At 51.1% G+C, this 23,803-nt stretch overlaps 1 protein-coding gene across 11 annotated transcripts in view; it reads right to left on the bottom strand.

Annotated features, from left to right (window-relative positions):
• LOC128854320 (AT-rich interactive domain-containing protein 1A-like) overlaps window positions 1–23,803 on the bottom strand; it is a 132,963-nt gene that overhangs the window by 93,927 nt on the left and 15,233 nt on the right. For 8 of the 11 annotated variants that reach the window (XM_054086730.1, XM_054086733.1, XM_054086737.1 and 5 more), the window contains exons 2-14: window positions 23,330–23,499; window positions 16,595–16,786; window positions 15,517–15,630; window positions 14,816–14,953; window positions 13,485–13,725; window positions 13,024–13,113; window positions 12,242–12,386; window positions 10,478–10,623; window positions 10,283–10,392; window positions 8,620–8,733; window positions 7,558–7,695; window positions 5,918–6,062; window positions 5,257–5,389 (exon numbers count right to left, since the gene is read on the bottom strand). In XM_054086730.1, the coding sequence (XP_053942705.1) occupies window positions 5,257–5,389; window positions 5,918–6,062; window positions 7,558–7,695; window positions 8,620–8,733; window positions 10,283–10,392; window positions 10,478–10,623; window positions 12,242–12,386; window positions 13,024–13,113; window positions 13,485–13,725; window positions 14,816–14,953; window positions 15,517–15,630; window positions 16,595–16,786; window positions 23,330–23,494 (1,871 nt within the window). In that variant the 5' untranslated portion in view covers window positions 23,495–23,499. The remainder of the gene's footprint in view (window positions 1–5,256; window positions 5,390–5,917; window positions 6,063–7,557; window positions 7,696–8,619; window positions 8,734–10,282; window positions 10,393–10,477; window positions 10,624–12,241; window positions 12,387–13,023; window positions 13,114–13,484; window positions 13,726–14,815; window positions 14,954–15,516; window positions 15,631–16,594; window positions 16,787–23,329; window positions 23,500–23,803) is intronic. The other 3 variants (XM_054086731.1, XM_054086736.1, XM_054086740.1) reach the window with 3 other exon arrangements.

Below are 23,803 nucleotides of genomic sequence, written 5' to 3'. Positions count from 1 at the left end.
ACTGTCTTAATTCCTATTAAAGAGGTCTTTCTCTCCATGTTCTGCATCTCCCTTTGCTCTCAGGTACGAATCCTGTGTGGTTCACTCTGGAAACTGGGCTGAAAAAAGGCTGTGAATGGGAACAAAACAGCTGCTGCATAAACGATGGTGTGAGCGGGAACACAAACTGGGCAGGTCTGTACAAAGGCAGTGGAGAGCGATTACCAGCCGGTGGCAGCAGGCGCTCGCCAGAAAGGTCCTGTTCCACCAGCTGGGCCACAGGAGTCCTACTGGGAAAGCTGCTCCTTCTGCATCCCAGAGGCACTTGGAGGGCATCAGGGTGGGCACCTCTTGGTGCTCCTCCAACCTCCAGACGTATCTAAAAACCCGTTCTAACCAGGAAGCCAAAGAAATATGGTGGGAATTTTGGAAGCCCCACTGGCTCAGCGCTGTTCCCATGGGCCTGGGAGCACTGGGACTCGCAGCTGCTTTTGCTCCCCCCCAGTCTCAGCTGCTTCACCTGCACCTGAGCAGAAAGGGGGACGTTTCCATGCCTTGTGATGGCTCACGGCTGTGAACCAACCCTACACTGGAGCCGAGCACAACCTGACGGACGGAGCCCCCAGAGCTGAGGTATCCGTAGAGTCATAGAATAGTTTGGGTTGGAAGGGACATTAAAGATCATCTCGTTCCACCCTCTGCCATGCGCAGGGACACCTCCCACTGGCTCAGGCTGCCCAAGGCCCATCCAACCTGGCCTGGAACCCCTCCAGGGATGGGGCAGCCACACCTTCCCTGGGCAACCTGGGCCAGTGTCCTCAGCACCCTCACGGGGAAGAAATTCTTCCTTCTATCAGCCTCAATCTGCCCCTCTCCAGTCTGTGCCCGTTCCCCCTCGTCCCGGCCCCACAGGCCTTTAGGAACAGCCCCTCTGCAGCTTTCTCGCAGCCCAAGATCAGGCCCAGGCCCAGAGCCGGGAGCCGAGCGGGAGGACGCGCTGCGCTCACTGCCTTTGCTGTCACTGCACCAAATCCCACTCTGGGGAGCTGCAGCCCAACATCTGCCGAGGTGCTGGGGACCCACACGCCGGCTCTGCCGCCTCCTGCAGACGGGCACGGCCCTCACGGCCGGGACGAGCTGGAGAACAACCTGGACTGTGGCTGTTTGCTGGAAACGCCCTCCTCTGAAGTCCACACCACGCGTCTAAGAAAATGCAAAGGAGATGAAATGGTCCATTTGACAGAGCTCAGAGGGAGGCGTCTCCCTTTCAATGTACAGCGATAAAACCACACCGAGTTCAGCAGTCACTTTTGTCCTTCAGAGTTTACCATTAAAAACAGTTAGGAAAGCGGTGCCTGTCAATGGCATAACAGGGCAAGTCGTCTTTCCCCCCCCAAACTCACTGTAAACGACAGTAACTTTGGTTAAAATGAAAAAAAAAGTCTTCTATGTAGACAGAACTTTGATTCCTTTAATAAGGGATTCAGGACAAATTTGAAGAGCAGTGGAAAGGGAGAGAGAAGGGGGAAGGTCTTCCCCCAAGGGAGAAGCAGGACAGCGCAGGGCAGACAGTGGATTCTGAGGTGGTTTTGCATAAACAAAGGGCAACAGTCAGTTTCTAAGTTCTCCACTCACGCACACGCACACGGGGTCTCGGATCCCACAGCTGTCATGACTGGCCAATTAAAAACAGTACTTCACAAATCACTTGTGAAACCAAAGAGTTCATCAAAGGCAACACAGAGGTGTCCAACAGCCACGAGTCACGTAACGTGAACTCCGAGTGGTTCTCGTCCACCTTGGCCAGGGCGAGCAGTGCCCGAGCGGCTCAACACATCATGTCCACGCTCATTGACTCCAAGGGTGGGTTCTGCATGTTCATCAATCCGGCATTCACGGACTCTGGTGTGAGGTTGACCAAAGACCTTTATTGTTGCAAGTAGCAGCATTACATACCCTTTCTACTGTCTATGCTGGTTTAACATGCCCCAAGCTCTCTGCTAATTGGTGCTTTCTCTTTCCTTTTTAGCTCTGCCACACCCTGCCTCCTCACTCCTCGCTGCTCAAGGACATATCCAACAATTCAAGGTCATCACCCACATGTCCTCTGCCGGTCCAGAGAGCTGTACCCTATGTCCTTACGCCCTTGCCACATGGCGCCTTCCTGCGGGCCCTCCAGCCCAGACTCTAAGGGACCTCCCATCATCTGAGGAGGAATGTTTTGCTGAGCAGTGGAGCCTGGAGGAGCCGAGACCCTGTCTCTGCCGAGACCCTGATGCAACGCATCACGTGGTAGCTCTGTGCATGTGTGTGTGTGTGGCTTCTGAGCCTTTTCCACCCTGCGCACCACACGTCTCTGTCTCAGCGTCCCCTCCTGCTGCAAGTCTGCTCCTACCTGAGCATACACAGCACAAAACAAAGACTCCATCACCAGAACAAACCAAAGGGAGAAAGCAAAACCAGACCACGTGGTATCAGCCTCCAAAGCGGCCCCAAAGCACAGGACCCTGAAGGTTCTCCATGCCTTGCTGACCTACATCATCACAGCACCAAGACCTGCCAGCACCAAAGTCACCTCCCTGTCCTGCTCATAAAAAACCCTGACAAACACCTCACAGGCGTAAAGTATTTATTATATATTATGTACATTAACGTACATTTAACGTACATTTATTCTTAACATGTGGAACTTTTTCAAATCTCGATCAGAAAGAAAACAAAAACGAAGAAACAAATAAACCAGCAGCGGGGTAGGTGCTCCCCTACTGGTTAGGGAGGTCCTCCTGCGGAGATGGCTGCGCCGTTTGCTGCTGGCTCGGCTCCTGGCTCTGCGCTGGAGGCAGCTGCTGCGGCGTCTGCTCCTGCCCGGCGCTATATGGGATGTTGCACATCTCCCCTTTGTGCCTCTTGGCGGGTGGGCTGTAGTCGTCGTCCCTCGGCCGCTTGTAATTCTACAAGGAGAAGAAAAACACCACAGATAGGAGATGATCTACTCGGAAACAGGCAACCCAAACCTCAGCGGGGAGAGCTGCTCAGAGCCAGAGGATACGCCCCACGGCATGGCCTGCGACACGGCAAGACTCGTCCCATCGTTAGTCCTGTCCAACGCAAAGCTGGATCCGTCTTTCAGTGTCACAAGCCAAGACCAATTCCTTGCGGCTGGATGGTCGTTCCCTTGTGGATTCGACAGGGAAGCCTGGGGGGCAGGAGTCTGCCCACAGAAAGGACTTTCCTGTAGGAAAGACTCAGCTCTACCACACGTTCACCACAAACCAGACTGCACACAGGCCCTGATTTACTTTCACATCCTGGAATTTCATCAGACCTCATTTCTCTTGTATTTCCCAGAAAACAGAGGTTTGTGCTGAAGCGTTAACCAAGATCCATTAAACACTTGTACTCCCTGCTTCTTCCTTTCCTGTAGATCGAAAAGACAACCCTGAAAGCAGCAGGAAGGATTCTCCTTCCTCTTCCAAGTATAACTGATTACTCCTAAAGGACTGGGAAACACTCCTCTTCATTTCTGAAAGGTTTATGAATGCCAGAAACAAACCCCTCCCCTATTCCCTGATAAATCCTGAAGAACTTTGCAACACATGGATTTAGTGGTTTACTGCAGAGCCCTCTCCAAAACACATATTTCAAGACCATTATTTCGTTAGTCCTAAACAGGGTGTCCCACTTGCTCATCCAAATCAAGTTTAAATCATAGTGGCAAGAAGCAATCAGATCACACGCTACAAGGACAACTTCTCTCCAGCAAGAAGTCTCTCCAGGGTAAGGAGGACCCAATCAAGATCTCTCAGGAACCACACTCACTACCAGACAGATGCACTGTTCCAGTTACCGTGTCACGGTTTTATCTCCCTGGATGCTGAAAAGAATGGAACTCCTGAGAAAAAACAAAACATTTTACCTTTGACTTGGATTTTGCTCTCGGTGTCCCATCTGCCTCATTTTTTGTTTTAGATGTAGATGGTAATTCGACCTCCCCAAGGCCTATAATTTCAGGGCTTGCCGCCATCCCTAGGAAGTTAAAAGAATCTTTAACACTCATTCTCAGTCTGGGACAATGAAATCAACGCAATGCCTGACAGCCGGCCCTGGCTTACCTGCAGAGTTGTTAGCCATCGCACAGGGCGGGCCCTGGGGGTTCGTCATGCCAGCCGGACTGTCAATTCCCTGGCCAGAAGCAGCTCCAGTGCCCGTCACTCCTCCTTGGTTCACATTCGGACAACCAGCAGGCCTAGAGAAATCAAGGAAGAAAGATGTTTACCCAAATACTGAGCATTAAGATCTTCTCCTCCAAAGAAGCAGGTTTGCTCAAAGAAAGGAAAAGAAAGTGGAAAACGGACTTTCCCCAGCTGCCTTTTCCAGCAAAAGGCCAAAGAGCGGGTGCTCTCCGACAGCTTGGCTACCCTACAGCTCGAGTCTCCTTCTCAACAGAAAAGGGGATGCAAACTAGTTCGGAAGAGGAGTTCAGTTCTGAATGGTTTCACCCTCAGTCTCGTTCTGCTGCACTCACAAAACAAATTTCATTGTAGTCATTGCCTGCGAAGAACAGACCTGCAAACACCTCAGCTCTGCACATTTAAGTGAAAATAATTTCTTTGTAGAGATGCAGTGCAGAACTCCAGCCACCTTCAATGGTTTACATGGCTCGATGACCCTTTTGGTGACAATTTTTCTCCTGATATCCACTGCGACCCTCCCCTGGCGCAGCTTGAGGCCATTCCCTCTTGTCCTGACCCTGTCACTGAGGAGAAGAGCCCAGCACCCCCCTCTCTAAAACCTCCTCTCAGGGAGTTGTAGAGAGCAATAAGGTCTCCCCTCAGCCTCCTCTTCTCCAGGCTAAACAACCCCAGGGCCCTCAGCCGCTCCACGCAAGGCTTGTTCTCCAGCCCCTTCCCCAGCTTCGTTGCTCTTCTCTGGACACACTCCAGAGCCTCAACATCCTTCTTGGAGCGAGGGGCCCATAACTCAACACACGATTCGAGGGGCAGCCTCACCAGTGCAGGGGCACAATCACCTCCCTGACAGGGGCAGAATCACTTCCCTGAATATTAAATATTCCCCAACTATATTATTAATGATGGATTCCAAAACCCCTGCTCGTCCAAGCGTTAGACTCTTAAGACTGACGAACAAGTCTCCCAGGAGGGCAAACCTTCAAAGAAATGTATGTTCAGTCTTACTCCACTTTTGGGTTATTCCATCCACAGCTCAGAAACAGAGATGTGGCACAGGAAAAGGACCAGGGGAAACCTCGTTCCTCACCTGCTCTGGACGGACTTGGCAGCTGTGTGCATGGCAGCGTCGGCCGCTTCTTCCGCTCTCGTGGGGTTCATGCTTCCTCTTCTACCCGGACTGTGACAGTTGGCGCTGCAGTTTGGCTGCCCAGGAGAGCCTCCTGAGGAGATACAAAGATATCTAAAATTAAATTCTAAATTAATTAAAAAAAAAAAAAAAAAAAATTAGCGATCTTGCGCTTTGCTTGATGGGTGCACGGAAGGATGCAGGATGCTGTCCAACTGGCCGCTGGGTGGTCGGGGTGGCATCTGATTGCCTACAGCTCAAACACGAGAGGGGTTAATCACAAAAATTCCACACCACAAAGGCCACGAGGTAAGAGTATTAAATACCAGAACTACAAACAACTTGGGGAGCAGGCTATGTTAGACACAGCGAAGGAAAACCAGAACAACATCAGTCACGCTCACCCAGCGAGATGACAGTGCGGCTTTACCAGCCTTCTCACCCATCCTACTGCATCCTTTAACAGTTAAAGGCATTTTAAAGCCAACAAAGGAGATCACAGGACCTCAAGAGCCACACAGCACTGACAGGGGCCAATTCCTCCCCACTGGCCATTGGAATTCACTCTCCAGCTGCACGAAGCAGCCCCGCCAGAAGACCAACACGCGCCAAGCAGCATTACCTGGTACTGCAGCAGGTGAAAGCGGACCCGAACGGGACTGAGCAGCGCTGGCAGGAGACCCGACCGAGGATGGGGAGGGTCCTCTGATGCCTGGCAGGTGAGGAGGATGTCCCGTGGGGACATCATCTGTTGAGCCAGACAGGTCCTGCAACACACAGAGAAACAGATCAGGCCAAAGGAAAAAGACACAGAACTGTGACCTCCCATATCACAAGGAAGAGTGCATTTCTCATAGAGTCATAGAATAGTTACGGTTGGAATCGACCTTAAAGATCATCCAGTTCCAACCCCTCTGCCACGGGCAGGGACATCCCACTGGATCAGGCTGCCCAAGGCCCATCCAACCTGGCCTTGAACACCTCCAGGGATGGGGCAGCCACAACTTCCCTGGGCAACCTGGGCCAGGGCCTCACCACTCTCATGGTCAAAGAATTCCTCCTAATGTCCAGAATAAATCTGCCCCTCTCCAGTTCATAACTGCTCCCCCTCGTCCTGTCCCCACAAGTCTTAATGAATAGTCCCTCTCCAGCTTTCCTATAGCCCCTTCAGGTACTGGAAGGTCACTACAAGATCTTCCTGGAGCCTTCTCTTCTCCAGGCTGAACAAGTCCAACTCTCTCAGCCTGTCCTCAGATGGGAGCTGCTCCAGCCTCTGATCATCTTTGTAGCCTCCTCTGGAACTGTTCCAACAGCTCCATATCCTTCTTACATTGAGGATTCCAGAACTGGACAATACTCCAGACGAGGTCTCACCAGGGAGGAACAGAGGAGCAGAATCCCCTCCCTCGCCTGCTGTCCACGATGCTTTTGATATGGCCCAGGACACGGTTGTGGCAACTACACCACCACAAACTTGCTGAGGGTGCACTCAATCTCGCTCTCAATATCTTTGATGAAGATATCGAACAGCACCAATGCCAGTACGGACCCCTGAGGGACACCACTCATCATGGATCTCCATCTGGACTTTGAGCCACTGACCACTACTCTTTGAATACGACCATCCAACCAGTTTCTTATCCACCCTACTGTCCACCCATCAAATCCATCTCACTCCAGTTTAGAGAGAAGAATATTGTGGGGGACAGTGTCAAAGGTTTACAGGAGTCCAGATAGATCACATCTGTTGGTTCACCCAAAATGATTCCCATCAACCAAAAGCTCAGGTGTGGCAGCATTTAAAACACACGCAGTGTTGTCAGCTGCAGTTAAACACCCTCGTTTCTCCCTGCGACTGCCCCACGCGGCAGCTGAAGGTCACACTAACATGGGCTCTCCCTCCCTCGCATGGTGCGGGACCTCTGGCAGGATAAGTTTGGATAGAAAGGGAAGAGGTCGAGGTTACTGTGTCCAACATCGGACTGACAAGAGGCTTTGGCACCTTTTCAAGTGTCTCCAATGACACCAAGTCAGCAGCAAAAAGGAAGTGAAAAAGTGATTTCCCTGCTCTACAGCAATGAGCTGCTCAAGAGCGAGGGTCACCTGTGAAGTGTGTGCTGCAGCAGCCACGGCACAAGGATTGGCTCCATATTCCCAGGCTGCGGCAGCACAGGGGATGCGTGTGACAGAGCACAGGGCTATTGTTCAGGATCCCAGACCACAACTGGTCATCCTACAGCAACTTCCTGATTAAACACTGACCCGCCTTCTCACACCAGGCCGGCTTGGAAGAACAAGAACCCGTCCACCCTTGAGCAAGACGCCAGATGTCCCTTCTGCGTGCCTCCAGGTGGACGTCGCCGTCTTCTTCCTCAGTATCCTCCGTAACCAAGTTAGATCCTAAGGAAATGAAAGGCTGAGGGTTAGGGGAATCTGTATGAGGTGTGCAGGCACGAAGCAGAGCTGAGCCGCTCGCGACCAGAATAGAAACAGGGAATGAGCCCGGCATCGAGCATAGCGCAACCCGCTGTCGGCACAGGCTCCTGTGAGGCTGCATCGGCAGCTCCACGCAGCATCATCTCAAAACAGAGGCTGATTGGTGGCAGAGGGCTCCGCGTGGCCCGGATTGGGCCCAGGTGCTGCTGCACGGGGTGGGGAGTTTCCCCCCGGATCACCGGGGAGGATTAAGCTCAGTTCAAACCCAGACGAAGGGGTGGAAGGAGAGAAAATTGCCACATGGACAAATAGCTGAGCAACTCAGAGAAGCACGTTGCAACATGAAACACATCAATGGGGTGTCTGGAAGGTGAGGGTGACTTTGCAAGCGGCAATCCGAGCTCTTCACTGCTGTAGAAATTATTGGTAAAATTACGAATTAAAACAAACACACACACAGCCTTCCCAAGAAACCACACAAAAGTGATGGTCACAATCACACACACAATGATAAGCTCTGGCAGTGAAGCCTCAGCTTTCAGGAAGAAAAGATTTCCAGCTCCCTATATTACCATAATTTGGGACAGAAACCTTCCTTGCCAGCAGAAAGCGCAATTGACTGATCCCGCTAAGCCTGGTGTTCCAGCTCCTGCTCTCCCCAGTGGAGCCCTGGCTGCTGGCAGTTCTCTGCACACCCCCGGTCATGCCCGGGACCCAGCGTGCAGCCACCCTGCTCTGAAACGCACACAGCTCTCATCCCTCTCAAGGCAAGCAAGAAGACAAGCTCAAAAGGCCAAAGCCAAACCAAACAGAAGCAGAAATTCCCATGCGCAAAAGGAGCCTGAAGGGACCAGCAAATTCACCACTAAAAGGTTCTTTTCCACTCACCGACGGGGCTGAAGGCCTGGACTGAAGATTCACGTTCATATCTTCTGGCCCTCTGCTGGAAGCCGTTGAGGGAGCAGATGACGCCTGGGACACAAGCAACACTCGAGACAACTCCTGAAACAAGAAGAAACACCAAAAAAATCACAAATGAGAATAAAATCAAGGCTCTGCTGGAATTGCTCTGGTATATTCTTGTGTTGTGGAGGAATTTGCCCAAAACAGGAAATAAGACAGCAAAGAGTTGAAGGCAGCAACGCCTACGGTTCCACAGGAGGACAAACGCCACCAGGCTGCTACTGCAAGGGCCGGGAGCAGAACCCTAAAACATGACAAAACAGTAATGCTCTGGATTTCCCTTCTTACAGATCCTGAAAGACACGGACTGTCCTGGGAGGCTGCCCACTTAGCTTCTTGATCTTCTAAGGTCTTACAACAGCTCTGAGCGCTTCACGGCACAAACAAGGCATGTACATTAAAACATCCATTTTAATCCTGCATTAAAACATCTGCTGAAAGGTCCCAGCTAGCTTTTCACACAACCAGGAACAACTATTAAAACACTATTAAGCCTTGTTGAAAATAAATGCAATTTACGTATACACAAGGAAAACTGATTCATTCTTTTCTTCTCAATTCCCTGCATTTGCTGCTTTATTTCTCCTCCCTAAAGCAGAGCTTTACATTTCAGAGCAAACTCTCCCATCACCATCTCTGTGCTGCTCTGCAAACTGTGCTCTGCTACTGTGCTAATCCAAGCAGTTCTCTACAGCCCTTGGAGAACTTTCACAGCCACAACCACTCCAGTACAAAAATCCTTCAGACTGCTATCGCCAACCGGCAGCATTTACACAACACCAGTCCTCCAAACTGCTGCATTAGCACAGCTTAACCTGTTACAACCACCACATCTCTGAGATACAGCTCTCGACACAGGAGAGAAGGCAGCACAGTCACTACCATCATCATTCCAACCAGCTCGCTGACCTTAGTTCAACTAACATGAACGCGCAAAGGAAAGGATTTGCCCAAGTTTCTTTAAGGATTCCTTACAGATGGAAACAAAGCAGAGCAGATCTACCTGAGGAGGGGGGAAGCGCTGCTGGGAGGAGGCAGACTGCCACGTGCTGGATTACAGGATTCCCACTGCCCTTCCAAACCTACAGATCTTTCACAAAACACCTCCACCTCACATCTGAGCAGAAGGTGATTAACAGCTGGAAATATTTGACTCCTACAGACTCAGAATCCAAACCTCAAAAGCTAAAGGCAAGGGTCGCATGGTCTCTGCAGGGGATGGCAGCCCCACCATCCAGGCTCCTCCACACAACTTCGTAACATATGGATTTAGTGGGTTATTGCAGAGCCCTCTCCAAAACACATATTTCAAGATCATCATTTCTTTAGTCCTAAACAGGGTGTCCCACTTGCTCATCCAAATCAAGTTTAAATCATAGTCGCAAGAAGCAATCAGATCACACGCTACAAGGACAACTTCTCTCCAGCAAGAAATCTCTCCAGGGTAAGGAGGAGGATCCCAATCAAGTTCTCTCAGGAACCACACTCACTACCAGACAGATGCACTGTTCCAGTTACCGTGTCACAGTTTTATCTCCCTGGATGCTGAAAAGAATGGAACTCCTGAGAAAAAACCAAAACATCTTACCTTTGACTTGGATTTTGCGCTTGGTGTCCCATCTGCCTCATTCTTCGTTTTAGATGCAGATGGTAATTCGACCTCCCCAAGGCCTATCACTTCAGGGCTTGCCGCCATCCCTAGGAAGTTAAAAGAATCTTTAACACCCTTTTTCAGTCCAGGATAATGAATTCAATGCAATGCCTGACAGCCGCCCCGGCTTACCTGCAGAGTTGTTAGACACCTTCCCACCCGTTGCACAGGGCAGGCCCTGGGGGTTCATCATGTGGGCCAGACTGTTAATTCCCTGGCCAGACGGAGCTCCAATGCCCGTCACTCCTCCTTGGTTTATTTTGGGATAACCAGGAGGCCTAGAGAAATCAAGGAAGAAAGATGTTTACCCAAATGCTGAGCATTAAGATCTTCTCCTCCCAAAGAAGCAGGTTTCCTCAAAGAAACCCACACAGGAAGTGGAGGACTGACTTTCCCCAGAGCCCTTTTCCAGCAAAAGGCCAAAGAGCGGGTGCTCTCCGACAGCTCAGCTACCCTAGAGCTTGAGTCTCCTTCTCAACAGAAAAGGGGATGCAAACTAGTTCGGAAGAGGGAGTTCAGTTCTGAATGGTTTCACCCTCAGTCTTGTTCTCCTGCACTCACAAAACAAACTTCATTCTATTCGTTTTTGATCCTCATCACTTCACATATATCACAACCCCCTGTACACAACTGTGGCTCCAGCTCGTCACTCGGGACAAGCTTTGGTGCCTTTATTGCCGTGTCGGCACTCTTCGCAGGCACAGGAACACCAGAGACTGCAGAAGCAGCCCCTAAGTCAGGATAAAGAGCACAAGGCCCAGTCAGACAACGAAAACATCCAACAGCTTTACTGGGGGAACCCAATTTACACCAAGTTCATAGTTCTCTGCTAGGCCACACACACCTACTCTGAAATGTGCAGTAAAAAAAAAAACCCCAACCACCACAGAAAGCAGCTGCAAAGTCCAGTGCTGAATCCCAGCTCCCGTTCCCGCAGCTCCTCATCAAGGCCCCAACAGGAAGAAGTTCCCTGCACTGAACTGAATGCCTTGTTCAGACACACGCAGATGGAGTCATGAGTTTTACCACACACGCAACATCTTGTAAATCATTAATGTAACAAAGACAATCAGAAAGTGAAAACAACTAGCGGGATCTCAGAGTTAAACAGATTTCATAGAACCATAGAATCACTAGGTTGGAAAAGGCCTTTTAGGTCATTGAGTCCAACCATTCCCATCTGCCACTAAACCATGTCCCTGAGCACCTCGTCTACCTGTCCTTTAAACGCCTCCAGGGATGGGGACTCCACCACCTCCCTGGGCAGCCTCTGCCAGGGCTCAATGACCCTTTTGGTGACAATTTTTCTCCTGATATCCACTGCGACCCTCCCCATGGCGCAGCTTGAGGCCATTCCTTCTTGTCCTGTCCCTATCACTGAGGAGAAGAGCCCAGCTCCCTCCTCTCTACAACCTCCTCTCAGGGAGTTCTAGAGAGCAATAAGGTCTCCCCTCAGCCTCCTCTTCTCCAGGCTAAACAACCCCAGGGCCCTCAGCCGCTCCACGCAAGGCTTGTTCTCCAGCCCCTTCCCCAGCTTCGCTGCTCTTCTCTGGACACACTCCAGAGCCTCAACATCCTTCTTGGAGCGAGGGGCCCATAACTCAACACACGATTCGAGGGGCAGCCTCACCAGTGCAGGGGCACAATCACCTCCCTGACAGGGGCAGAATCACCTCCCTGAATATTAAATATTCCCCAACTATATTATTAATGATGGATTCCAAAACCCTGCTCGTCCAAGCGTTAGACTCTTAAGACTGACGAACAAGTCTCCAAGGAGGGCAAACCTTCAAAGAAATGTATGTTCAGTCTTACTCCACTTTTGGTTATTTCATCCACAGCTCAGAAACAGAGATGCGACACAGGAAAAGGACCAGGGGAAACCTCGTTCCTCACCTGCTCTGGACGGACTTGGCAGCCGTGTGCACGGTAGTGGCAGCTGCTTCCTGTGCTCTCTTTCGGCTCAGGCTTCCTCCTGTTCCCGGACTCGGATAGTTGGCATTGGGCATCTCATTGCTATTTGGCTGCCCAGGAGACCCTCCTGAGGAGATACAGAGACACAGAAAACATCGCTCTACCAGTTAGTTTATGAATCACCATAAAAATCTCCTATCAGCAAATACTTATAGATCACTAACAGATGGTTGCTATTAAGGAGCCAGTGTTATCTCCTAAGATAACGGATCCAATTTCCTGTTTTAACCAGAAAAAAACCCAGATAGCACAACCCCCTAAATCCTCGGGGCTTCTCGTCATTGCTGGTTTTTATTTGCTAGTTTGCCTTTGCAGGGTGACACCCTTCAGCCAGGAGAACTGAAGCTTTTACCTGACTTTCCGCCCACATCAACCTTATTCTCTTAGGGGGAAAACATGCAATATTGTTGTCAACGACCCTCATCTTGAAGCTTAAGGTCAGGGACAAACAGCATTTGTAGAAAAGCCAGTCAGAAGCCAGAGAAAACATCTTAGAAGCCACCCTATGAGCCTGGAGGGAACAGTAAAGAGGCCAAACAACCAAAACCAGCTGAATTTACTGCAAGGTGCCTGAACACTCCCAGTTTAAAAACCTGGGGCAGCTTTTAAATGCTACCTCACCACAGAATCCGTGTGATCAGGCCAGGTAGTTTTTAGTCACACACCTTGCATTACAACTAAATCTTTTAACTCCTGTCACATACCTTGATCTTGTGCTCTGCCTGACGGGTGCACGGAGAGATGCAGGATGCTGTCCGACCGGCCGCTGCGTGGCCGGGGTGGCATCTGATTGCCTACAGCGCAAACAGGAGGGGGGTTAATCACAAAAATTCCACACCACAAAGCCCACGAGGCAAGAGTATTAAATACCAGAACTACAAACAACTTGGGGAGCAGGCTATGTTAGCCACAGCGAAGGAAAACAAGAGCAACATCAGTCACGCTCACCCAGCGAGATGACAGTGCAGCTTTACCAGCCTTCTCACCCATCCTCCTGCATCCTTTAACAGTTAAAGGCATTTTAAAGCCAACAAAGAGATCACAGGACCTCAAGAGCCACACAGTACTGACAGGGGCCAATTCCTCCCCACTGGCCATTGGAATTCACTCTCCAGCTGCACAAAGCAGCCCCGCCAGAAGATCAACACGCGCCAAGCAGCATTACCTGGTACTGCAGCAGGTGAAAGCAGACCTGAATGGGACCGAGCAGCGCTGGCAGGAGACCCGGCCGAGGATGGGGAGGGTCCTCTGATGCCTGGCAGGTGAGGAGACGTACACGGAGAGAAAGGAGACTCAGCTGGGTTACTCTGCTCTCCTTGACTGCCGGATATCCCTGACGTGCTTACTCCAGGACTCAGGGCTCCTTCCGTCCCCGTGGGGACATCATCTATTGAGCCAGACAGGTCCTGCAACACACAGAGAAACAGATCAGGCCAACGGAAAAAGACACGGGACTATGATCTCCCATATCATAAGGAAGAGCGCATTTCTCGTAAGACTCATAGAAGAGTTTGGGTTGGAAAGGACCTTAAAGATCCTCTAGTTCCAACCCCTCTGCCACGGGCAGGGACACCTCCCACTGGATCAGGCTGCCCAAGGCCCATCCAACCTGGCCTTGAACACCTCCAGGGATGGGGCAGCCACAACTTCCCTGGGCAATGTGGACCAGTGTCTCACTACTCTCATGGTCAAAGAATTCCTCCTAATGTCCAGTCTAAATCTGCCACTCTCCAGTTTATATCTGCTCCCCCTCGTCCTGTCCCAACAAGCCTTAATGAAGACCCCTGAGGGACACCGAGGATGGAGATCACGGATCTCCATCTGGACTTTGAGCCATTGACCACTACTCTTCCAATACGACCACCCAACCAGTTTCTTATCCACCCTACTGTCCACCCATCGAACCCATCTCACTCCAGTTTAGAGAGAAGAATATTGTGGGGGACGGTGTCAAAGGTTTACAGGAGTCCAGATAGATCACATCTGTTGGTTCACCCAAAATGATTCCCATCAACCAAAAGCTCAGGTGTGGCAGCATTTAAAACACACGCAGTGTTGTCAGCTGCAGTTAAACACCCTCGTTTCTCCCTGCGACTGCCCCACGCGGCAGCTGAAGGTCACACTAACACTGGGCTCTCCCTCCCTTGCATGGTGCAGGACCTCTGGCAGGATAAGTTTGGATAGAAAGGGAAGAGGTTGAGGTTACTGTGTCCAACATCGGACTGACAAGAGGCTTTGGCACCTTTTCAAGTGTCTCCAATGACATCAAGTCAGCAGCAAAAAGGAAGTGAAAAAGTGATTTCCCTGCTCTACAGCAATGAGCTGCTCAAAAGCGAGGGTCACCCGTGAGGTGTGTGCTTCAGCAGCCACGGCGCAAGGAGTGGCTCCGTATTCCCAGGCTGTGGCAGCACAGGGGATGCGTGTGACAGAGCACAGGGCTATTGTTCAGGATCCCAGACCACAACTGGCCATCCTACATGCCGATTAAACACTGACCCGCCTTCTCACGCCAGGCCGGCTTGGAAGAACAAGAACCCGTCCACTCTTAAGCAAGACTCCAGACATCCCTTCTGCCTGCTTGCATGTGGAGGTCGCCATCTTCTTTTTCAGTATCCTCCGTAACCAAGTTAGATCCTAAGGAAATGAAAGGCTGAGGGTTAGGGGAATCTGTATGAGGTGTGCAGGCACGAAGCAGAGCTGAGCCGCTCGCGACCAGAATAGAAACAGGGAATGAGCCCGGCATCGAGCATAGCGCAACCCACTGTCGGCACAGGCTCCTGTGAGGCTGTATCGGCAGCTCCACGCAGCATCATCTCGAAACAGGGGCTGATTGGTGGCAGAGGGCTCCGCGTGGCCCAGACTGGGACCAGGTGCTGCCGCACAGGGTGGGAAGTTTCCTCCCGGATCACGGGGAGGATTAAGCTCAGTTCAAACCCAGACGAAGGGGTGGAAGGAGAGAAAATTGCCGCATGGACAAATAGCTGAGCAACTCAGAGAAGCACGTTGCAACATGAAACACATCAATGGGGTGTCTGGAAGGTGAGGGTGACTTTGCAAGCGGCAATCCGAGCTCAAGGCAAGCAAGAAGACAAGCTCAAAAGGCCAAAGCCAAACCAAACAGAAGCAGAAATTCCCATGTGCAAAAGGAGCCTGAAGGGACCAGCAAATTCACCACTAAAAGGTTCTTTTCCACTCACCGACGGGGCTGAAGGCCTGGACTGAAGATTCACGTTCATATCTTCTGGCCCTCTGCTGGAAGCCGTTGAGGGAGCAGATGACGCCTGGGACACAAGCAACACTCGAGACAACTCCTGAAACAAGAAGAAACACCAAAAAAATCACAAATGAGAATAAAATCAAGGCTCTGCTGGAATTGCTCTGGTATATTCTTGTGTTGTGGAGGAATTTGCCCAAAACAGGAAATAAGACAGCAAAGAGTTGAAGGCAGCAACGCCTACGGTTCCACAGGAGGACAAACGCCACCAGGCTGCTACTGCAAGGGCCGGGAGCAGAACCCTAAAACATGACAAAACAGTAATGCTCTGGATTTCCCTTCTTACAGATCCTGAAAGACACGGACTGTCCTGGGAGGCTGCCCACTTAGCTTCTTGATCTTCTAAGGTCTTACAACAGCTCTGAGCGCTTCACGGCACAAACAAGGCATGTACATTAAAACATCCATTTTAATCCTGCATTAAAACATCTGCTGAAAGGTCCCAGCTAGCTTTTCACACAACCAGGAACAACTATTAAAACACTATTAAGCCTTGTTGAAAATAAATGCAATTTACGCATACACAAGGAAAACTGATTCATTCTTTTCTTCTCAATTCCCTGCATTTGCTGCTTTATTTCTCCTCCCTAAAGCAGAGCTTTACATTTCAGAGCAAACTCTCCCATCACCATCTCTGTGCTGCTCTGCAAACTGTGCTCTGCTACTGTGCTAATCCAAGCAGTTCTCTACAGCCCTTGGAGAACTTTCACAGCCACAACCACTCCAGTACAAAAATCCTTCAGACTGCTATCGCCAACCGGCAGCATTTACACAACACCAGTCCTCCAAACTGCTGCATTAGCACAGCTTAACCTGTTACAACCACCACATCTCTGAGATACAGCTCTCGACACAAGAGAGAAGGCAGCACAGTCACTACCATCATCATTCCAACCAGCTCGCTGACCTTAGTTCAACTAACATGAACGCGCAAAGGAAAGGATTTGCCCAAGTTTCTTTAAGGATTCCTTACAGATGGAAACAAAGCAGAGCAGACCTACCTGAGGAGAGAGGAAGCGCTGCTGGGAGGAGGCAGACTGCTGCTGCTGAGCAGTCTGTGACCCGTCGGGCTGTCCTGGAGAGCCGTGTCCTTGCTGTGGCCCCGCCTGAGCTCCCTGCTCTTGTGGGGGGGCGTTGGTTCCTCCATACGGCTGAGGCTTCATCCTCCCCATCTGATCTGTGGCGCTTGAAGGCTGCAAGGCAAGTTGTGACATGTGAGGTACATCCAGCTACACACAGGAATTGTTCACAAAATCCCAAAACCCCAGAAGAAAACTTCATAGAATCACAGAATCGTAGAATGGTTTGGGTTGGAATCGACCTCAAAGCCCATCCAGTTCCCAACTCCTTCCACTAGGTCAGGTTGCTCAAAGCCCCATCCAACCTGGCCTTGAACACCTCCAGCAGTGGGGCAGCCACCACTGTTCTGGGAAGCATCTCTTCTAAGATCTCATCTCAATCTCCCCCTCTTTCAGCTTAAAATCCTTCCGTCTTGTCCCTTCGGTGCCCTCCCTGATCAAGAGCCCCTCCCCAGCTTTCCTGAAGCCCCTTTCCACACTCGAAGGCTACTATAGCTTCACAACACGTTGGTGCAGAGCAGCAGAAGCTCATCTGCCTCTTCCTAGAACCTACAGACCTTTCACAAAACACATCGAACGAGAAGTCATTGAATGCCGACATCTCTCCTGTGGCCACAGGACAGGCAAGAACCAGGGAAGGATCAGTAAGAAAGATGGATTATCAGTGTAAGCGGCTTTTCCCCATAGTAGCTGGTAGTTCAGTGTCCAGACAGTCCATAACAAGGTAAATTTAGGCTGAAAACTTAAATATTCACGAGAAACACTGCTTATATAACATATAAAACATATAACATATGTTATATGAACATATGAACATGTTATATGAACATATATGAAACATATAACAAGGCCTCCCAAAACACTACAGGCAGTTCATTTACACTTACACGTTTCAATTAACTCATATTGATGCAGTAACACTGGGCACAGCCACTGACATCCACAGCATTCCAGACTGCAGTTCCACTTTTGCCTTTTTTCACACGTGCTTTGTGTCTGTGGCCTTTTGTAGAATAAACGTTTCTACATCAAATTTCTCCAGATCCATGAAAAAGTAATTTGTCAGGCTTGAAAGCCAGGTCCTGGGTTTCAGAGCAGGCAGGATGCGATGAGTGAATGAATGCAACTTTCCAAGGACGCCCTGACCTGCACTACCCCTGCCTGGAGCCAGGCCAGGACACGAGTCCACCAGAATTCCTGAAAATGCTACAAACCTCCAAATGCCAGTTTTCCACCTAAAGCAAGGACTGGTTTGGGCATAGTGACCTCTAAATGAATCCCAGGCACAGTCTTTAACCCCCACCTCGGACTGAATACAGATTGGTCGCTGATGTCCTGATGACTTAACTAATACCAATTAGTTGTCTTCCACCAGATCTCCAGGACAATGGACTCTTTTACACCACCCCTTCCTGCAACCAGCCCCGCGGTGGTATTTGTACAGATCCACCCTCTCTTGCTCAGCTCAGGTGCTTGAGGAGTGGCACTGCAGGGCTGTACAGGCAAAGAGCACAGAGCCAGCTCCCGCTGGAAACCCCAAAGAAGCCCAGACACCACCACAGTTTCTCAGTTGTCTTTGCAGAATCCACCCTCCTAGGGGGAAGGGAGAAAAAAAAAAAGTCCATGCAGTACGCTAAACTTTGGAAAATCCAACCCAACTGCCAAGGGAGCACAGCTTGAAGGCCCAACGCACAGACCCTGAAAACATTTGTCTGACCAGCTGGCTGCTGCGCCTGCCAGGAAAACCACCCCGCGCCAACCCACGGGACCAGGGGCACCACGGGGAGCTCATGGGGCGCTTGTGGGGCAACAGGAGCACAGGAGGGAATGTAAAGGAGATGGTGGGAAAAGCACCTTGCTGCTGGTAAGGGGGGCTACTCCTGCAAACCAAAGCAGGCTTCCTTCAATTGGCATGAATATGGCACAGATCAATGAAGAACCAGGTCCACGTCCCCTCCTCCTCTCCACTCCAGCCTCGACACACCTGGAAACACGGCGTTTGCCGCCCTACGGAAGCCGTTCACACACAACCGTGTGCGTGGCACCAGGACAATCCTCTGTTGCGGAGGATTTGAGATGCTCGGCCACACTCAGTTGGGCTGGACGCTTCCATTTTGGTCCATACCAATACTAAAAAGCTACATTCAGGTTATCACAGATGCTGCTGCTAAGGACAAACATGGAGGGACGCTGCAGGACCCCCGAGGAGGGAGCCTGGAGGAGCCCTCGGTCCCTGCCATCCCCCACAGCCCATGCCATGCACCCAAAGGGGTTTGTGCCATGCTCTCAAGAGGAGCTTCCACTCAGGGGGTCAGGGAAAAAAAACATGTCTTTGATGGTGGCAGATTGATCCCAGAACTACAGTGACTCTCCTCCTGAATGGGAGCACCCATATGGAGCTTCAATACCCCAAGGGATGCAAATTGTGTACATCTTCCAAGCAATTGTCCCTAAGCCTCGCCTTGTGGGTATCACCTGAGATCACTGACATCTCCTCCCTCCCCACATTATCTTCTTTGGTACGTAAAAGCGGTGCCACCAGGAGTGCTTCCCAGCTTTTGGCAAGCCAAACCTCTCCTTCACCACCCCCAAAGAGACACCTCCTTCCTTCTCCTGTCTGATTGAGTGCAGAAAAATGCAATTTTGATTTTCCCAATCATCTTATTACCTATTTGTATTTATTATGTCAAAGAAAAAAGAAAAGGAAAAAGCCACTTATGGAACTCACTGGTTTCAAATCAGCGTTGCTTAATTATTGGCAACTGTGAGTACTGGCCACAACTGCCCCAAAAAATAGAAAGGCCAAAAATTCATATATAATAAAAAAGCCCTAAGCTCTCGCCTTGGGTCTGAAATCTTCTCCTGACCAGATTTGTTGTCCATTTTTTCTGATAAAAAATAATACAAAGCATTCCCGGCTGTTTAAGCACGAGAAGCCCTAATTGATTCCCACAGTAATTAACCTGCATTTTACCTGGAAAAGGGGTAGTTAAGGAAGTCGGCACTGCTATTTATAACTCATCTCAAATTGAGGGCAGACTGCCTAAAATCTAACACATCCCAGCTGTACTCCTGTTGGAACTGGGGCCAAGGGAATGTTTTGAAGCAATCTTGGCACTGAATGAATGACACCAACAGTACGAGCACACGTGTGCTTGTGTTGTGGTGACGTAGCGGTGGAGGTGGAAGGCGAAGGGGTGGGGCAGCGTGCTGGAATCCCTCTCCCTCTCACTTGAGGCCATTTCCTCTCATCCTATCACTATGTTGGCTAGAAAACTGGTATTAGTGACAGACAACGCTGGGAAAGGGGAGTCATTTTCCCTAGGAATCATTCAGCTGTAATCATGGTCATATTGGATATAAATCACTGAAATCAGGGGAGAGAATAAAACCACCCATCCTTCCCCAACCCTTCTGTACCCCTTCTACCAAGTTCAACAAGCTGGAAATTGGTGACAGCAGCAGGAGCTTAACAGGCTGGTGACACCAACAGCGACTCAGGGAAAGGACCCGGGTTCCAAGTCAGCAGCTTTCCCAGTTTGTTTCCCAGTGCCTTTCAACCTGCTGGGAAACACCAACCATGCCAAGGCAGGCAGGGAACCTCTACACAGGAGTCATGGCAAATGGAAAACAACGCAGGAAAAACACCGTGTCTTGATTGCAAAAGCCGCGATCAACCAAGCATTAATGCTTCCAAAAAGCAACCCTCAAAGTGGAGAGGCTGTGCTCACCTTTGCTATTTCTAGTCCCTCCCACATCCTCCGGAGCTACCAAGAGCTCAGGCTGGGTCAGATCCTGGCAGCCCCAACATCCAGAACCACCAACACACCGCATCCACACTGTCTCCACGGGCGCAGGATTCAACCTCCCACCTCTCAGCCCTTCCCCAGCCCAAACCTCTCCCAACTCTTCAAATGGCTCTACTGGAGTTACACTGCCTGCACTACCATGGTACCAGTACCTTGACCAAGATAATCCTCTCAACGCGATGTCTCTTAGCATGCGCTCTCGGAGAATGTGCTTCTGGCGTGCGCTTTCTCCGAGACTGCGCTTCTGGAGTGTGCTCTCTCCGAGACTGCGCTTCTGGAGTGCGCTCTCTCCGAGACTGCGCTTCCGGAGTGCGCTCTCTCCGAGACTGCGCTTCCACGGAGCGCTCTCTCCGTGCATGCGCTTCCGTGGAGCGCTCTCTCCGTGCATGCGCTTCCGTGGAGCGCTCTCTCCGAGACTGCGCTTCCACGGAGCGCTCTCTCCGTGCATGCGCTTCCGTGGAGCGCTCTCTCCGAGACTGCGCTTCCACGGAGCGCTCTCTCCGTGCATGCGCTTCCACGGAGCGCTCTCTCCGTGCATGCGCTTCTGGGGTACGAGGCCTTGGACTGTGTGCTCCCGGAGTGCGAGGTCTCGGTGTACCAGGCCTTGGACTGCATAATCCTGGAGTGCGAGGTCTACGAATTCCTGACTGTGTCTGCTCCTTTGGCCCATGGCGGCGGTTCTTGCAGATGCACCATGGGTACACACAGTCAAACTGCATGCGCGTACGAGGCATGGCTTCAAGCAGCCACCAAACTGTGCAGATGCACCACCACCAGCCTGGCTGCCACCACCACACCACCTGACAGACTCACTCTAACTGACAGTCTAACTGCCCCTTCCTCCTGAGCATCCCCAGGGTAGCAGGGCAACGCCCACAACTGACTTTGGGGGGGCGGGCACAGAACACAGCGACGACCAATAGGCATCGCAGGGGGCTCCACTGACCCTACCTGCAGCTGCAGGTTGCTCTCACCCCTCAAGTTCACACTTTAGACACTCGCCATGCCTGTCCCCATCTCCCAAAACTCAATGCACAAGTGGTTCCAATTCCTCCACCACCAGTCCAGACAGTTCAAGCCAATAAACAAGCATAGACCTTTCCATCCTCATTCATGAGGAAACACTGCTCATCCTCCAGGGAGCAACACTTCCATCTCATCTATTTAAGGTGCAACTGGCTGTGCTGAGGTCAACACCCCAGCCTAAGCCCACTGCCCTTTATAGCCTCCTGAAGGGCCAGCTCCGGGTCGTACTCCATGGCCTCTCTTCCCACGACAGTCTGGTTCTAAAGAGATGGAAGAGGCCAGGAGGAAATTCAAGTTCAGAGAAAACAAAAAATCCTCTTGTGGTGGATGAAGATGCTCCCAAAAGACAGACAGCCAACACCACATTGATGCACACAAAGGGTTTCACCAGGGCACTTTCAACAACAAGTGTGGCTGACAACGTCCCCATCAAGGTGCGGGCTTCCTTTTTGCCTTTGCCTCTTCCTTTTTTAAACTCAAGAAATCCAGCAGCCTCCTCTGGTCCCTCAGAATAAGCAAGACAATACACGCAGCTTGCAATGGGACCACTTAGCACCCAGCAGTCACCTTCCTCACAGCCATCCCTGTGGGAAACAAGCACCCCAGTGCAGAAGCAGGCTGGGCTGCTCTGCCTCACGCCCATAAGCTCGACATACCCAAACCTGACAGCAATATAGGACAGTTTCTCATGGCTTCAGCCACCAACTTCTAACTACCTGGTGCTCCTGTAAACTTAAAGCCAGCCCAGTTAAACATTGCTCCTTTCCTCCACCACACCTTCGTCCCAATAGGTCCTTTGGGTAGATCTTCTGCAAACGAAAGATACCGAGTTCTAGCAGTAGAAACAAGATGAGGAAGCTTTTTCCCAGCAGCCATCCAGGGAATGGGATCTCCCTGGCCAAACACAGCTCTGTAATGATACTATTAACACCTCTCGGCTCCCAGGGCTTCCCCAAACAACACTCTTGGTGATGCTCTTCAAACCAATTAACGCTGAACAGTGCTTTGCTTGCAGGATGTGTCCTTACAGCACAGCTGTGGTGGTAGCTCTACCAGCCTGGCAACACCAAGGTCACAGACAACGAGGAGCCTGCACCAAACCTTGCATTTGGTGGGGCTTCAAACACATTTCATGGAATCACAGAACGGTTTGGGTTGGTAAGGACCCCAAAGCCCAGCCAGTTCCACCCCTGCCATGGGCAAGGACACCTCCCACCAGATCAGGCTGCTCCAAGCCCCATCCAGCCTGGCCTTGAACCCCTCCAGGGATGGGGCAGCCACCGCTGCTCTGGGCAACGTGGCCCAGGGCCTCCCCACCCTTACAGCAAAACATTTCTCCCTAAGACCTCACGTCAATCTCCCCTCTTTCAGGCCAAAATCATCCCCTCTTGTCCTCTCCCTGCCCTCTCTGATCCAGAGCCTCTCCCCAGCTTTCCTGGAGCCCCTTTTGGGACTGGAAGCTGCTCTAAGGTCTCCCCTAAGCCTTCCTTTCTCCAGGCGGAACAACCGCAACTCTCTCAGCCTGTACTTGTACGGGAGGGGCTCCAGCCCTTGGATCATCTCCATGGCCTCCTATGGACTCACTCCAACAGATCCAAGTCCTTCCCGTCCTGAGGACTCCAGAACTGAACTCAGTAATTCATGGCGCAATCCTCCCAGAAACGGAGAAAGCAGAGACACGGAGTCTTGGACAACGACCCACTGCATTGGTGTCACTTTCATTTGCAGCGGCAAGAAGAAAGACTGCTCAGTATCTCCCTTCACAAGAACCAAAAGCAATCTGTCCAGGAACAGAACAGGCCACACACACGAGACACAGTACCTTCCCGCTTTCCAGCTTACCCACACAGTTGTCGCAGACGCTGCAGTGTGAGGTGCGCGGAGGACGGAACATTTTGCACGTGTAGCAGTACTTGAGTTTCACCACATACTTGTTGTTGACCACTTCCATCGTGCGGGCTGGCGGGCGGTAAGTAGAGGTCCCCATGCTGTCTGCAAGGGCGAGAAGGAACGGTCAAACCGGCACCAGCCCCGCATCACCCCGAGCGGCTTCCTGGCAGGGGACGGCATTGGCACGGGCTCTCTTGATTTTAACCAGAAGCTCAGAGGCAGCTCAGCCTCCAGGAGTCGTTGCAGGGTGGGCAGCCAGGAACTCCAGTCAGCTCCTTGCAGCGTTATTGGGGTCTTTCCCTTCTCTGCTCAATGGCAATGCTGCTGCGATGCCAAGAGGAAGCGCTGTTGGCCCAACGCTTCAAGCAAATAAAGCCATTTAGAAATAGTGAGCATAAAAGCAGCA

This window comes from Cuculus canorus, chromosome 22 (genome assembly GCF_017976375.1).
Source record: "Cuculus canorus isolate bCucCan1 chromosome 22, bCucCan1.pri, whole genome shotgun sequence".
Taxonomy (NCBI): domain Eukaryota; kingdom Metazoa; phylum Chordata; class Aves; order Cuculiformes; family Cuculidae; genus Cuculus; species Cuculus canorus.
This window is presented reverse-complemented; position numbering and strand designations above follow the sequence as displayed.